We start from the raw sequence: 15,207 nt of genomic DNA on the forward strand, positions 1-15,207 counted from the left end.
TCTTGTTCACCCTTTGTCAGTAGGGGCCCAAGACGCTGGGCCCTGAGCCTAGGGACCTGACATGACTGGACCAGCTTGCATAGCTCTCAGCTGGGCCTTCAGTTGACAGGTCACAGTTACAGTAAAGGTGGACAGCCTTTATGTATCATTTAGTCTGGACCATTCACATTGCACTGGATGATCATATGATGATTTCAAAGGCTCAGAGGCTTCTCTCTCCTTTCTCTCTCTTTGGTGGGGGAATTAGGGTCAGGCTCAGCAGGTGTAAGACTTGCTGTGGCCATGCCCCTTAATCCTCGATTTGCTGAGCAAGGGCTTCCATCCCAGTCTTCCCTGATCCTGTCAGCTCTCAGACTATGAGTTAGTATGGCTGAGGAGGAAGGTGATGTGGACGAGGAGGATGTGTTCCTGGCATTTGCCCAGGGTCCCTGTCCTCCAAGGAGTCCCTTCCGTAGGGCCTTGGACAAAGCCTTCCTTGTCTTCCTGTTTCTCATCCTGACACTACTGACACTGGAGGCTGTTTGTAAGCTGCTGTGGCTGCTACCATGGACAAAGTTTGGGGACTGGCTCCTGAGAACACCTCAGAAGGAGGAGGAGCTGGAATTGTGACCACCTTTCCTATAAATATTCTCTTCCCCTGCTACAGAGGTGAGAGGGGAGGCAAGAGGGAAATGGGACTGCTGGGGGCTGTGCAGGGGACACTTGGATAGCTTAGAACAGCTGTCTTAAATTTTTTTGCACCTATACTCTGGAAAATAATTTTGAAAAAGTTTGTACTTCTTGCATATTTTTAAGGAGCCATCTAAAAATCTTCATCATAAATTAAAATTGTTTCAAGGATGTAATTTCTGGCATATTAAAAACATTCACTTTTTAAAAATATTTTATTTATTTGACAGAGAGCGAGAAAGCACAAGTGGGGGGGTGCGGCAGAGAGAGAGGGAGAAGCAGGCTCCCCACTGAGTAGGGAGCCCAATGTGGGACTTGATCCCAGGACCTTGGGATCATGACCCGAGCGGAAGGCAGCCACTTAACCAACTGAGCCAGCCAGGCACCCCCAAAACATTTACATTTAAAAATAAAACATATTACCCTTTAAATGTCCAGGGGAATGGTAATATCAAAGTGACCGGATAGTCACCACTACCCATTTTTTTTTTAAAGATAAACAAGCTCTTAACAATTGGGATTATTCCTTTCCTTCTTTCATGAATCTTTTCTCCTCAAACACCTATTATCAGTCCACTTCCCTACAGACAATTTTAGGCTTTTATATGTGAAAGTCTTTTATTGACCAATCTATCATACTTCCCTGCATATACATATATATATATTAACTGAAATGCAAAGTATTTTCCTTTCTTGTGACCACGGACAGCAGTTTTTTTTTTTAGAACTTCTCCATATCACAATTATTATGAGGACAGAACTGATTAAATGGCATAAAGATTGCACATATTTTTAAAATAATTAAAAATTAGGAGCACCTGGGTGGCTCAGTGGTTGAGTGTCTGCCTTTGGTTCCTGTTATGATCCCAGGGTCCTGGGATGAGTTCCGCATTGGGCTCCCTGCAGGGAGCCTGCTTCTCCCTCTGCTGTGTCTCTGCCTCTGTGTCTCTCATAAATAAATAAATAAAATCTTTTTAAAAAATTAGAAGTACTTTTTTAATTTTTTTTTTAAATTTATGATAGTCACAGAGAGAGAGAGAGGCAGAGACACAGGCAGAGGGAGAAGCGGGCTCCACGCACCAGAAGCCCGACGTGGGACTCGATCCCGGGTCTCCAGGATCGCGCCCTGGGCCAAAGGCAGGCGCTAAACCGCTGCGCCGCCCAGGGATCCCTAGAAGTACATTTTTAATGAGATAGGAAAGGTGGTGCTTATGGTACCTTGATGAAAGAAATAGGCTATTTTTTTAAAGGTTCTATGTATTTATTTGAGAGACAGTGAGAAAGAAAGCATAATCTGCGGGGAGGGGAAAAGGGAGAGGGAGAAACAGATTCCCCGCTGAGTAGGGAGCCCGACGCAGGGCTTGGTCGCAGGGTCCTGAGTTCATGACCTGAGCCGAAACCAAGAGTCAGATGCTTAACCGACTGAGCCACCCAGGTGCCCCACTATATGTTTCTGTATTTAAGACAAGGTAAGATTTCATGATTTACAGGCATATTTTGGAAATTTGCATGTTTGATTCCAGATGACCACAATAAAGTGAATATCGCAATAAAACAAGTCAAAGGAACATTTTTGATTTCCCCGTACATATAAAAGTCATGTTTACACTATAGTGTAGTCTATTAAGTGTGTGATAGCATTATGTCAAAAAAAACCCAATATACATATCTTAATTGAAAAATACTTTATTATGGGGCAACTGGGTGGCTCAGTTAGTTAAGCATTTGACTCTTGATTTCTGTTCAGGTTTTGATCTCAGGGTCATGAGATGGAGCCCTGCATTGGGCTCTGCACTGGGTGTGGAGCCTGCTTGGCATTCTCTCCCTCTCTTTCCCTCCCCATGCGCATGCATGCACTCTCTCTCAAAAACAAAACAAAACAAAACAAAAAACCAAAAAAACTTTATTGCTAAAAGATGCCAAACATCGTTTGAGTGTTTGGGGAGTTTTAATCTTTTTGCTGGTGAAAAGTCTTTCCTAGATGCTTTTGGCTGCTGACCGAACAGGGTAGTGGTTGCTGAAGGCTGTGTCAATTTCTTAAAATAAGACAACAATGCAATTTGCCACATCAATTGACTACTCCTTTCACAAATTATTTTTTCTGTAGCATGTGATGCTGTTTGATAGGACTTTACCCACAGAAGAACTTTCAAAATTAGAGTCAATCCTCTCAGACCCTGCTGCTGCCTTATAAGCTAACTTTATGTAATATTCTAAGTCTTCTGTTGTCATTTCAATAATCTTAGCATCTTCATCAGGAGTAGATCTCATCTCAAGAAAACACTCTCTTTGCTCATCCACAAGAAGCAGCTCCTCATCTCTTGAAGTTTTATCTTAAGATTACAGCCAATTCAGTCCCATCTTGAGGCTGCACTTCTGATTCTAGTTCTCTAACTATTTCTACCATATCTGGAGTTACTTCCCCCACTGACATCACTGACGTCTTGAACCCCTCAAAGTCAACCATGAAGGTTGAAATCAACTCTCTCAAAACTCTTATTAATGTTGATATTTTGGCCTCTTCCCATAAATCATGAATGTTCTTAATGGCATCTACACTGATGAATCCTTTCATGAAGGTTTTCAATTTACCTCACCCAGATCCATTAGAAGAATTATTATGTATGCCAATGATAGCCTTATGGAATGTATTTCTTAAATAATAACCCTTGAAAGTCAGAATTATTCCTTGATCCATGGTCTGCAGAATGGGTGCTGTGTTAGCAAGCATGAAAACATTAATCTCATTGTACATTTTTATCAGAGCCCTTGGATGACCAGGTGCATTTTTAATAAGCACTAACAGAAAGGAGTCTTTGTTTTTGAGCAGTAGGCATTAACAATAAACCAGGCTGTTAAGAGATGTGCTGTCATCCAGGTTTTGGTGTTTCATTTATAGAGCACAGGCAGAGAAGATTTAGCATAATTCTTCAGGCCTCTAGGATTTTTGGAATGGCAAAGGAGCAATGGCTTCAATTTAATGTCACCAGCTGCATTAGCCCTTAACAAGAGTCAGCCTGTCATTTGGAGCTTTGAAGCCAGGGCACTGACTTCTCTCTAGCTATTGAAGTCCTAGATAGTACCTTCTTCCAATATGAGACTGTTTCATCTACACTGAAAATCTGTTGTTTAGTGTAGCCACTTTCATTACTTATTTCGGCTAGATCTTCTAGATAACTTGCTACATATTCTACATCAGTGCCCGTTGCTTCATCTTGCACTTTTATGTTACAAAGATGGCTTCTTTCTTTATACCTCATGAACCAACCCTGCAAGCCTCAAACTTTTCTTCTGAAGCGTCCTCACCTCTCTTAGCCTTAGGACCTCTGAGAGTCAGGTTGTAGCTTAAGGGAGTGTTGTCGCTGGTTTGACTTCTATCCAGACCATTCAGGCTTCCCCCATATCAGTAATAAGGCTGTTTTTCTTTCTTATCATTCATGTGCTCACCAGAGAGGCACTTTTAATTTCCTTCAAGAACTTTTCCTTCGCACTCACATCCTGACTTTTGGCACAAGAGGCCTAGCTTTCAGCCTATCTCATGCTTTCAACATGCCTTCCTCACCAAGCTTAATCATTTCCAGATTTTTTTTTTAATTTTTTTTAAATTTTTATTTATTTATGATAGTCACAGAGAGAGAGAGAGAGGCAGAGACACAGGCAGAGGGAGAAGCAGGCTCCATGCACCGGGAGTCCGATGTGGGATTCGATCCCGGGTCTCCAGGATCACGCCCTGGGCCAAAGGCAGGCGCCAAACCGCTGCGCCACCCAGGGATCCCTCATTTCCAGATTTTGATTTAAAGTGAGAGACAGGTGACTCTTCCTTTCACTTGAACACTTAAAGGTCTTTGTAGGGTTATTAATTGGCCTAATTTCAATATTGTTATGTCTTAAAGAATAGGGAAAGCTGACGAGAGGGAGAGGGATGGGGAAACAGCTGGTCAGTGGAGCAGTCAGAACACACAGTATTTATTAAGTTCGCTGTCTTATATAGGTGTCATTTTTGTGGTCCCCCTAAACTAAGACTATAGTAACACCAAAAAGCCACTGATCACAGATCACGGTAACAAATATAAAAGTAATGAAGAAGTTTGAAATATTGCAATACTTACCAAAATGTGACACAGACATACAAAATGAACAAATGCTGCTAGAAATAGGATGCCAATAAGGGCGCCTGGCTGGCTTAGTTGATAGAGCATGCGACTCTCGATCTTGGGGGTTGTAAGTTTGAGTCCCATGTTGGGTATAGAGATTACTTAAAAATAAAATCTTTAGGGGCGCCTCAGTGGCTGAGCATCTGCCTTTGGCTCAGGTGGTGACCCTGAGTCCCGCATTGAGCTCCCCAAAGGGAGCTTGCTTCTCCCTCTGCCTGTCTCAGCTCTCTCTGTGTCTCTCATGAATAAATAAAGAAAATCTTGAAAAAAGGAAAAAATAGTACTGATAGATTTGCTTGATGCAAATCTTCAATTTGTAAAAAACACATATCTGTGAAGCACAATAAAAGGAGGTATGCTTGCATGCATTTTTTTTTTTTTTTAAGAGGGAGCAAGTCTATTATAAAAGGGAACCGGAAGAAAGAAAACCTTTACTTGCAGGCATTTACTCAGATCAATTTTGGGAAAGTCGAGAATCTGTAAATTAAATTCCTATGTCTCCTAAGTCTGCGTACCCTTTTGGGGAGTTTTCGTATTCCCTAATTTGAAGACTGTAGGCTTACATATGGTGTGGGATTCTTTAATGGCAGTGAGGGTTTGAGGTTCTGGTACTCTGTGGTCCTAGAAAGTGGCAAGATACTCACCACTTGTGGAATGTGACGCAGGGGAGGAGAATCTCCGTGTTAACCGGTGTGACTTCCCCATAAGCTCGTATTTGGACCCAACGTGGCCTCCACGAGTCCTTCCGGCCTCTTTAAAGTTGGGTGAGGTGCGGGTGTGGGCGAGGGGGCGTCAGTCAGTTTCTTGTCTCCCCGTTCTTTTCTCAGCTCTCCCAGAGGAAGAGGAAGAGACCAGTGGAGACTCAAGGTATTTTACAAGTCTCATTTCATCCAACAGCGGCAATTTGCACAGATTCTCCTCAAAGCCCCCGCTCCACATCGCGGTCCTATGGCCCTGGAGCTCCTGGACAAGGCACGGCCTCCAGGTCATCACTGCATGCACCTCGGGCACCCCACCAGAAAGGAACGGAGAACCACCTAGGTCTCACCTGCTGGGTGGGTCATTAGTTCCTTGGAGGCGCTTAAAACGAAGTCAATAACAATAGTAATAATAATAATAACAAATTTGTGTAGCGAATTGTGCTCGTTTGTATGCATGTGTTATGATTTCACTATTGGGAGGTGTGGGCACGGGGAAGTAGAAGTAGCTGCTGGACAGCGGCTGGGGAGCGCGCAGCCTGCAGAAAGGAAAGGGCAGGCGCAGTAGATGAAGCCGCGGAAAGGGTACCTGGCAGGTAGGAAAGCGGCGCCGGAAGGCTGGTCAATGGCCCAGCGGAAGGAAGAGGGTTTTTTTCCCTCTTAGGAGATTCTCGCTCTCCTATGCACCCCTGCACAGTCTTGGAGGGCCCAATTCCTTAGCTGTCCTGTTCCGTCCTCCCCTCCCCTACTTGGAAAGGTGGCTCAGTCCTTCCAGCACGCGACCCGCCGGCGGTTGGGCTGGATGCAGGAAGTTTCTGATTGGTGGAGTCGCAGAAGCACCGGGCGAAAAGAGCTCCGTCGGTGGCGCCCCCGAGTTCGGGCGTAGCCAGTACCGTACGGCAAGATGGCGGCCCCCAGGTACTTTGGGACGTCCTGCGGGGACAAGCCCGCCCTCTACTGGTCACAGGAAAGAGAGCGGCATACTCTGTGGGCGGCACTGGGCGGGGGGGCGGGCCTACCGCCACTTCCTGCCTCAGGGGGGCCGGGCGCCGTACGACAATATGGCCGCGTCTAGGTGTCCGTAGGCGGAAACTCCGCGACTTCCGGTCCAGAGAAGGGCCTGCGGTGGGTGGGGGAAGGAAGGCGGAGGGAACCCTGCGAGGTTCTGAGATCAGCAGCGAGGGTCGCCTCGAGAGACCGTTTCTGAGGTGGGGGCCGGACCGTGCGGGGAGCGAAGGCAGGGGCGGGAATGTCGAGGGAGAGGTACTGGGGAGTCCCAGGCGCTGAGTCTGAGGTGCAAGCTGTGGTACCTTCCTTCCAATCCCTGAAGGGGAATGGGGCGGCCGGGGGCTGAACTGGGGGAGGGGGACTTGGCGGGAAGCTCATTCGGGGGAAGGGGTCGGATGCGGGGTTGGGATCTGAGAGGAATCCGGAGAGCTCAGTACTGGGCTCACAATCGGTTACAGGTCACAGAGAGAGAATGGGGGAATTCGGGTGGGGTGAGAGGGAGGGACTTGAGGTGAGATCTCTCCAACCTAACGTCCCGGTTTGAGGAGACCCGTCAGAGGGTGGAATGTGAGAATAATCCCAGGAGGGGAAACGGGAGTGGATTGTTGGGAGAGAACCTCCTTCGCCTCTGAGAGTCTAGGAGTTGGGGGTGATCCTTCAGGATGGGATGAGGGTGTGGATTTGACGTGTTTGAGAGCGAAAGGGGGAAGGCTGGTGAGGTGGTGCTGACGGGGATGTGGTATCTGTGCGAGGGAATGTCGAGGAAATCCAGAGTGCACACGTGCAGGAGGTGGTCGAGAGATTGGAAAAGTCAACTTGGCAAGTATGAGAGATAGTGGGGAAACTGGATCTCGACAGAAGGGGTAGAGCTGGGGGTGGGGACTTAAGGTTTTCAGGTGGTTTCAGGTAGTGAAAGGTCAGAAAAGTGTCTGGTACTAGTGGTTGCTGAAGTTAGGCAGTGAGGACACTGTTGAGCAGGGCTGGGTGTTACTGAAACCCAAGAAGATTGGAAAATGTGTGAGATGAAGGGAGGGGCTATGCTGGAGGGGCTCTTTCTGAGGCCCCATCCCCTTCCAGCAGGAATTCCGAAATCCCCAACACTTCCTTCCTCCGGGGGATTTGATCCCCCATGGCCACCGCTAACAGCATCATCGTGCTGGATGATGATGACGAAGATGAAGCAGCTGCTCAGCCAGGGCCCTCCCACCCACCCCCCAATCCGGCCTCACCCCAGGCAGAAGCCCCTGGCTCCTCCCAGCCCCATGGGGCTGGAGGAAGCAGTAGTTCTGGCGGCAAGAAATGCTACAAGTTGGAGAATGAGAAGCTGTTTGAAGAGGTGAGCTTTAGGGGAGAAGATTCTTGTGCCCCAGGGAGGGGGATGGCTGACTGGCTCTGTAGTCCTTTCTTCCCCACTAATCCCGCCTTGCCTTCTTTCTCTCAACCCCTCCCCTTGTCTCTTTCCCCCCTCCCTTCTTCTCCTGAAACCTCCAGTTCCTTGAACTCTGTAAGATGCAGACAGCAGACCACCCTGAGGTGGTCCCATTCCTCTATAACCGGCAGCAGCGTGCCCACTCTCTGTTTTTGGCTTCGGCGGAGTTCTGCAACATCCTCTCTCGGGTCCTATCCCGGGCCCAGAGCCGGCCAGCTAAGCTCTATGTCTACATTAATGAGCTCTGCACTGTTCTCAAGGCCCATTCAGCCAAGAAGAAGCTGAACCTGGCCCCTGCTGCCACCTCTAGTGAACCCTCTGGGAATAACCCTCCCACAGACCCCTCCTCGGACCCCACAAATGCCGAGACCACTGCCTCTGAGGCACCAAGGACCCGTGGTTCCCGGCGGCAGATCCAGCGCTTGGAGCAGCTGCTAGCGCTCTATGTGGCAGAGATCCGGCGGCTGCAGGAAAAAGAGTTGGATCTCTCAGAATTGGACGACCCAGACTCCACATACCTGCAGGAGGCAAGGTTGAAGCGTAAGCTGATCCGCCTCTTTGGGCGGCTTTGTGAGCTCAAAGACTGCTCTTCCCTGACGGGCCGTGTCATAGAGCAGCGCATTCCCTATCGTGGCACCCGCTACCCAGAGGTTAACAGGCGCATTGAGCGGCTCATCAACAAACCAGGGCCAGATACCTTCCCTGACTATGGAGATGTACTGCGGGCTGTGGAGAAGGCAGCTGCTCGGCACAGCCTTGGTCTTCCCCGACAGCAGCTCCAGCTCATGGCTCAGGATGCCTTCCGAGACGTGGGCATCAGGTTACAGGAGCGACGTCACCTTGATCTCATCTACAACTTTGGCTGTCACCTCACAGATGACTACAGGCCAGGTAGGGATTAGTGAGATGCCTACTGGTAACCCTTGTATGTCAGATGTTTGGTGGAGGGAGCATCTCTCTAGTCCCTTCTTCTAGGGTTTGGGCTGAGTACTCTGACTTTATATCTTCTCATGTAGGCATTGACCCTGCACTGTCAGATCCTGCCCTAGCCCGGCGCCTGCGAGAAAACCGGAGCTTGGCTATGAGCCGGCTGGATGAGGTCATCTCCAAATATGCAATGATGCAAGACAAGAGTGAGGAGGGTGAGAGGCAGAAGAGGAGAGCTCGGCTTCCCCAAGCTACCTCTTCCCACTCTACAGACCCCCTCAAAGCCTCCTTGGATTCTGGTGAGGTATGGAAGGGATAAACCCTTCAGACAGACCTTGTCCTTTCCTTGCACTGGCCAACAAGGATTTCAGGGTCATTGAGGGGGAAGAGTGTGGAAGGAACACGAGAACCAGATCCTCTGGGGCAAGGGATTCCTTACAGAAACTCCTTTGTCCCCCCAGGGCCCTAGTGGAATGGCATCCCAGGAGTGCCCTACCACCTCCAAGCCTGAGACAGATGATGAAGAAGATGAGGAAAGTGAAGAGGAAGAGGAGGAGGAAGAGGAAGAAGAAGAGGAGGCCACAGATTCTGAAGAAGAGGAGGATCTCGAACAGATGCAAGAAGGTCAGGGGGACGATGAAGAGGAGGAGGAGGAGGAGGAGGAGGAGGCAGGTATGTCAAGAACAGTTCCTTTTTGTGTCAGTTCCCTCCATTCTGTTGGATGTGAACCACCTGTTTGAGACCCTTCCCTTCTTCCTCTTACTCTCAGCAGTATTCTTTCCCCAAGTTCTCATGCTCCCTCTCCCCTCTTTTCTTCTTTTCCAGGTCAGGATGGAGACAAGAGCCCTATGTCCCCACCACGGATCTCCACTGAAAAGAATCTGGAACCTAGCAAAGGGATCAGCAGGTCTATGGGGGAGCAGCAAAACAAAGAATTCACGGTGTCACCATCATCAGAAGAGCCCTTGGCCCCCTCCAGCATAGATGCTGAAAGCAATGGAGAAAACCTTGAGGAGTTACTCCTGGAGGAAGAGAGCCCTATATCTCAGCTCTTTGAGCTAGAGATCGAAGCCTTGCCCCTGGATACTACCCCTTCCCCTGAGGAGAGGGACATTTCCTCTTCCAGGAAGCAGTCAGAGGAACCTCTCACCACTGTCTTGGAGAATGGAGCAGCCATGGTCACCTCCACTTCCTTCAATGGAGGGGTGTCTCCTCACACCTGGGGAGATTCCTGTCCCCCCTGCAAGAAGTCTCGGAAGGAGAAGGAAACTGGAGCAGAGCCATTAGGAAACAGGTAACAACAACAAGGAGGAAGAATAGGGAGGCCAAGGAGACATTACAGGGGGCTTTCTGAGAGGAATATTGAGGAACTGGGTCTGCTGGGAGAAACTGGACACTCCCCCTCTAGCCTCAGGCTCTCCATACCTCCCTACATATTTGCATTTCTGTCCCTAGCTATGTGGAAAGGCAAAGGTCAGTGCATGAAAAGAATGGAAGGAAGATACCTACTCTGCCCAGCCCACCTTCTCCCTTGACTTCCATGGCCCCAGTTGCGGATTCCTCAACGAGGGTGGATTCTCCTAGCCATGGCCTGGTGACCAGCTCCCTCTGTAGCGCATCTCAAGCCCGGTTGTCCCAAACCCCTCATTCACAGCCCTCCAGACCTGGTACCTACAAGGTAAGAGGGGGAGGCAGTTTTTCCCTGACTTAATTCTCTTTCATTGTCTGTTCAGTTTCAGGATTTTCATCTGAATATTGCACACACCACATCCTCTCTCTTCCTTTTTTTCTCACCCCAATTTTTAATCTCGGATAAGTCCTTTCCTCTGCTCCTCCTCTCCGTATATTCCGGACGCTGCTTTCTGACTCTGTCTCTCACTCCCCTGCAGATGAGTGTGGCCACACAGTGCGATCCAGAGGAGATCATCGTGCTCTCAGACTCTGATTAGCTGCCTCTCCTCCCACTCCCAGCCTCCAAAGTGTTTTGGGATAGTATTTGGAGGATGGTGGGAAGCTGATGACTGAGGAAGGGATTGACTGAGCTAATCCCCTTTTTGGTGGTGTTTCTTTAAAAAACAAAAACAAAAAACCAACAAAAACTTAAGTTTTACACAGAAACATTAATAAACAATAAAGTTCTTTTCTTATTGTATCCCTGTCTTTTTCCTTGTCCTTCTACGTTCACCGCTCGGCACCAGTCGTTCTCTGGCTCAGGGTTAACCTTGGTCCTGGGCTACCCCTTGGAGCTGTCCTTTGTAGCCTGTCTTTAGCTCGCCTCCCGGAGTTCCCTCGCCCTCAGACCTTCCCCTAGCCCTCGGCCAGGCACTTAAAAAAAAAAAAAAAATCAACTTGCTGCAGCCTCCCAAACTCGCTTTACTTTTCTCACTTCGAGCGGTAGGAGTAAAAAGGCCAATCAGGGGCCGACTCAAGGTTATTTTGGCCAATCCGTGCCCGGAGGAAGGGGGCGGGACTTCAGGGGGGACTGTCAGAAGCTGGGACAGCAGGGCGATTAGATCCCGCAAGCCCACTAAAGGCCACAGCTCAGGGGCGGGGCCTAAGCAGCGACGGCCGAGACCCTTCGCCAATGGGAAGGGCAGGCTTACAGAATTAAAGGGGAATGAGTGCTTCGGCCGAACCACCAAGTCCTGAGTTCTTCAGCGGCAGAAGAGGCCTGGTACCTTTAAGGTGGAATGAGGCGGCTGTTCTTTAAAGGAGAAGTGGACGAGTCGGCCGAGTATTGCCTAGTGGCACGGGCAGGGGTGCCCGCCTGTACCTTTAAAGTCGGAGGGGCGGGAGGCGGAGCGGAGGCGGAGGGCGGAGGGAGTCGGCGCAAGATGGCGGCGGGAGGGGCCCAGGCTGCGGCTCTGGCCGCCGAGTGAGGGGCGGGGGGGCCCGGGGGCGCGCGGCCCGGTAAGCGGGGACGCGCGGGGTTGGGGGCGCCTTCCGGGTGGGGGAGGAGGTCGAAGTAGCGCTTGGGGCGGAGCAGAGGGGGGCGGGGTCCAGCGTGGGCGGGGGTAGACAAGGGGCGGGGCCGAGAGGGCCACGGGGGTGGGTCTTGAAGAGGCGGGGCCGAAAGCCCACGGGGCGTGTCTTGAAGGGGCGGGGCTAGAGGTAAGCCGGGGGGCAAAGGGGGGCTTTGGCTCGCGAAAGAGCTGGGGGGCATAGATCCGGAGGGAGGGATGTTCTTAGTACAGGAACAGACTTGCCCCCTCCCAAGACAAGGGTGCAAAACACCAGTAAGGTAGATTTGGGAAAGTCAGGCGCTCAGGCAAATGGGGAGTTCTGAGGAGAGGCGCCCCACTCCCCAAGAGTACCTTACTTCTCTTAATATCCAAGGAAGGAGCACTGCATTTGGAATCAGGACATCTGCGTTTGCTGGCACTGCCAGTTACTGGCTGTGTGATCTTGGATAATCTCGTAATCTGAGCCTCGGTTTGCTCATCTGTCAAATAGGGTTGAGAGGAATGCCTACTTTAGGGTGTTGTGGGGAACTACTCAGATAAAGGGTACGAACATGTTTTTAAACTGTAAAGTGAAGGGCTGTGTCATTATGGAATGTTATCCTTCTTCTTTCTTTTTCTTCCCAGAGACCCCCCCGGCCGCCCTTTTCCTTCCCTTGTTCCTGTGGCTGGGGGGGTAACCCCTCCCTCCACGCCATGGAGCCATCTCCTCTCTCTCCCAGTGGGGCAGCACTCCCCCTGCCTCTGTCACTGGCTCCGCCCCCACTGCCCCTGCCTGCAGCTGCAGTGGTGCACGTGTCCTTTCCTGAGGTAACCAGTGCCCTTCTGGAGTCCCTCAATCAGCAGCGGCTACAGGGCCAGCTCTGCGACGTGTCCATCCGGGTGCAGGGCCGAGAGTTCAGGGCTCATCGTGCTGTCCTGGCTGCCTCCTCCCCTTACTTCCACGACCAGGTTTTACTCAAGGGCATGACCTCCATCTCGCTGCCCAGCGTCATGGACCCAGGCGCCTTCGAGACTGTCCTGGCTTCGGCTTACACTGGCCGTCTCAGCATGGCTGCTGCTGACATTGTCAACTTTCTCACAGTGGGGTCGGTGCTCCAAATGTGGCACATCGTGGATAAGTGCACTGAACTCCTCCGCGAAGGCCGGGCCTCAGCCACTACCACCACCATCACCCCTGCTGCAGCCACCTCTGCCACTGTTCCTGGTGCTGGGGTCCCATCGGGGAGTGGGGCCACTGTGGTCCCTGCCACCGTGGGCTCCGTGCGCTCCCATGCCTCCAGCCGGGCCAGTGAGAATCAGTCCCCCAGCAGCAGCAACTACTTCAGCCCCCGAGAGTCCACTGATTTCTCATCTTCCTCCCAAGAGGCATTTCCAGCTTCTGCGGTGGGCAGCGGGGAGCGTCGAGGAGGTGGCCCTGTATTCCCAGCCCCTGTGGTTGGCAGTGGGGGGGCTACCTCTGGGAAGCTGCTGCTGGAGGCAGATGAGCTGTGCCATGACGGCGGGGACGAGAGGGGTCCTGTGGTTCCTGGGGCTGGGCTCCGGCGGCCCACCTACGCACCCCCCAGCATCATGCCACAGAAACACTGGGTATATGTGAAGCGGGGTGGAAATAGCCCAGCACCAGCACCCCTGGTTCCCCAAGACCCAGATCTGGAAGAGGATGAGGAGGAAGACCTGGTGTTGACCTGTGAGGATGATGAAGATGAAGAGCTGGGGGGTGGCTCCAGGGTTCCCGAGGCGGGAGGACGGGAGGCCACCCTAAGCATAAGTGATGTCCGCACCCTGACTGAGCCTCCGGACAAGGGAGAGGAGCAGGTCAATTTCTGTGAGTCTTCCAATGACTTTGGCTCCTATGACGGTGGGGGTCCTGGAGCAGGGCTTGATGATTCAGGGGGGCCAACCCCTTCCTCCTATGCCCCCTCCCACCCTCCAAGGCCCTTGCTTCCCCTGGACATGCAGGGCAACCAGATCCTGGTTTTCCCATCATCTTCGTCCTCCTCTTCCTCTTCCTCTTCCTCACAGGCTCCAGGCCAGCCACCAGGGAACCAGGCTGAACACGGGGCGGTGACCCTGGGGGGCACGTCGTCAGGGGCCCTGGGCATGCCTGGTGGTCCTGGGGGAACCCCCGGAGGGACAGGCAGTGGGGATGGGAATAAGATCTTTTTGTGCCACTGTGGGAAGGCGTTCTCACACAAGAGCATGCGTGATCGGCACGTGAACATGCACCTCAACCTGCGGCCCTTTGACTGCCCCGTGTGCAACAAAAAGTTTAAGATGAAGCACCACCTAACGGAGCACATGAAGACACACACAGGCCTCAAACCCTACGAGTGTGGTGTCTGCGCCAAGAAGTTCATGTGGCGAGACAGCTTCATGCGCCACCGGGGACACTGTGAGCGAAGGCACCGCCTGGTTGGGGGCGGGGGCGGGGGCGGGCCAGGACCCGGGGGGCCCACCGGGCCAACCTTGCCCCTCAAGAGAGAGTCCCCTGGAGCGGGCGGGGGCAGCGGTGACGAGGCAAGTGGGGCCACGCCCCAGTCCAGCCGCAGGGTCTGGTCCCCACCCAGCGTCCACAAGGTGGAGATGGGCTTTGGTGGAGGTGGAGGAACAAACTGAAGGGGCAGCTCTGGAGGTAGCTTTCCGGTTTGAGGAAACGGAGGCTGAGCCAGGCCGCCGTGGCCCTCAGGTGATCTCCCGCCTCACTTAATGTCTTCCTTATCTCTACAGACTTGTATATATTCTGGAGGGGGAACCATATTGCACCATTAGCCACTCCATTCCATTCCTCAGCCCCTCTCCCACGAAGTATCCCCGGAACTAAGTCCTTCCTTCCCCTCAGATGGGTACACTGAAGCCCCAGCTCCAGACTAGGACGCATATGGTGGGGGGGAGGGAAAGGGGGACCATGGAGCATCCTGGAGTCACAGGGTCAAGGGTCAGGTGGTTGTAGTCTGTACCTGAAGTTTGTGTTTGTGTTGTTGTGGGGACCAGGCCTTTGTCCTAGCACCTACCCCACTTCCCTAAGGACGTGCCCTATATTTCTACCCTCATCCCTCCGATTCCTCCTTGGGCCCCCCCCCACCCCAACTGGATTCTCATTGAGGAGGGAGTGAAGACGTAAGAATATAAGGTTTTTATTTTAAATCTTATTTTTTTTAAATGGTGATTAAAATATTTATTGGTCATTTCACTCGGCTTACCGAAAGCCCCTCTGTGTTTGCTGGGGACCCGGCGCAGGTGGGGGAAGGCGGAGTCTCCGTACTCCGGGAAGTGGATTGGTGGGGTGGTGGGGACGGAGGGGGAGCCTAGGGTTGGGGAGGGCTCTTGGACTGGGTGGTGTCTTGTGGCCCAAGAGGGCG

At 51.6% G+C, this 15,207-nt stretch overlaps 3 protein-coding genes and 1 long non-coding RNA gene across 13 annotated transcripts in view; 3 read left to right on the forward strand and 1 right to left on the reverse strand.

Moving 5' to 3' along the window:
• The window catches only part of LOC140637210 (uncharacterized), a 47,083-nt gene extending 39,601 nt beyond the window's left edge, over positions 1-7,482 (reverse strand). The window contains exon 1 of one of the 3 annotated variants that reach the window (XR_012034454.1): positions 5,468-7,482. This is a non-coding gene — a long non-coding RNA (uncharacterized lncRNA). The remainder of the gene's footprint in view (positions 1-5,467) is intronic. The other 2 variants (XR_012034455.1, XR_012034453.1) reach the window with 2 other exon arrangements.
• SMIM40 (small integral membrane protein 40) lies at positions 352-5,968 on the forward strand. The gene is made up of 2 exons (XM_072833480.1): positions 352-648; positions 5,651-5,968. The coding sequence occupies exon 1, from the start codon at positions 367-369 to the stop codon at positions 607-609; it is 243 nt and encodes an 80-aa protein (XP_072689581.1). The 5' UTR covers positions 352-366; the 3' UTR covers positions 610-648; positions 5,651-5,968.
• On the forward strand, positions 6,301-11,037 carry DAXX (death domain associated protein). 8 transcript variants are annotated; one of them, XM_072833449.1, is made up of 8 exons: positions 6,301-6,439; positions 7,607-7,865; positions 8,021-8,849; positions 8,975-9,189; positions 9,347-9,557; positions 9,711-10,179; positions 10,341-10,563; positions 10,775-11,037. In XM_072833449.1, exons 2-8 carry the CDS (start codon positions 7,659-7,661, stop codon positions 10,832-10,834), a joined length of 2,214 nt encoding a protein of 737 aa, XP_072689550.1. In that variant the 5' UTR covers positions 6,301-6,439; positions 7,607-7,658; the 3' UTR covers positions 10,835-11,037. The 8 variants fall into 8 exon arrangements, with proteins under 8 accessions (XP_072689550.1, XP_072689553.1, XP_072689552.1 ...); XM_072833452.1 differs by having other exon boundaries at positions 6,304-6,439; positions 7,610-7,865; XM_072833451.1 differs by lacking the exon at positions 6,301-6,439 and adding an exon at positions 6,545-6,729 and having other exon boundaries at positions 7,610-7,865.
• Positions 11,038-11,695: 658 nt separating this feature from the next.
• Positions 11,696-15,038, forward strand: ZBTB22 (zinc finger and BTB domain containing 22). The gene is made up of 2 exons (XM_072833487.1): positions 11,696-11,795; positions 12,473-15,038. The coding sequence occupies exon 2, from the start codon at positions 12,542-12,544 to the stop codon at positions 14,462-14,464; it is 1,923 nt and encodes a 640-aa protein (XP_072689588.1). The 5' UTR covers positions 11,696-11,795; positions 12,473-12,541; the 3' UTR covers positions 14,465-15,038.
• The last annotated feature ends 169 nt before the right edge of the window (positions 15,039-15,207 follow it).

The sequence above is a fragment of the Canis lupus genome, chromosome 7 (assembly GCF_048164855.1).
Source record: "Canis lupus baileyi chromosome 7, mCanLup2.hap1, whole genome shotgun sequence".
NCBI classification, from domain to species: Eukaryota; Metazoa; Chordata; class Mammalia; order Carnivora; family Canidae; genus Canis; species Canis lupus.

Excerpts from the sequence above, each read along its gene's own strand:
- SMIM40 (XM_072833480.1), top strand. The coding sequence starts at position 367 with ATGGCTGAGGAGGAAGGTGATGTGGACGAGGAGGATGTGTTCCTGGCA.
- DAXX (XM_072833449.1), top strand. The coding sequence starts at position 7,659 with ATGGCCACCGCTAACAGCATCATCGTGCTGGATGATGATGACGAAGAT. Across the intron at positions 7,866-8,020 it reads ATGAGAAGCTGTTTGAAGAG|TTCCTTGAACTCTGTAAGAT; the intron begins GTGAGCTTTAGG and ends TGAAACCTCCAG. Across the intron at positions 10,564-10,774 it reads CCAGACCTGGTACCTACAAG|ATGAGTGTGGCCACACAGTG; the intron begins GTAAGAGGGGGA and ends ACTCCCCTGCAG.
- ZBTB22 (XM_072833487.1), top strand. The coding sequence starts at position 12,542 with ATGGAGCCATCTCCTCTCTCTCCCAGTGGGGCAGCACTCCCCCTGCCT.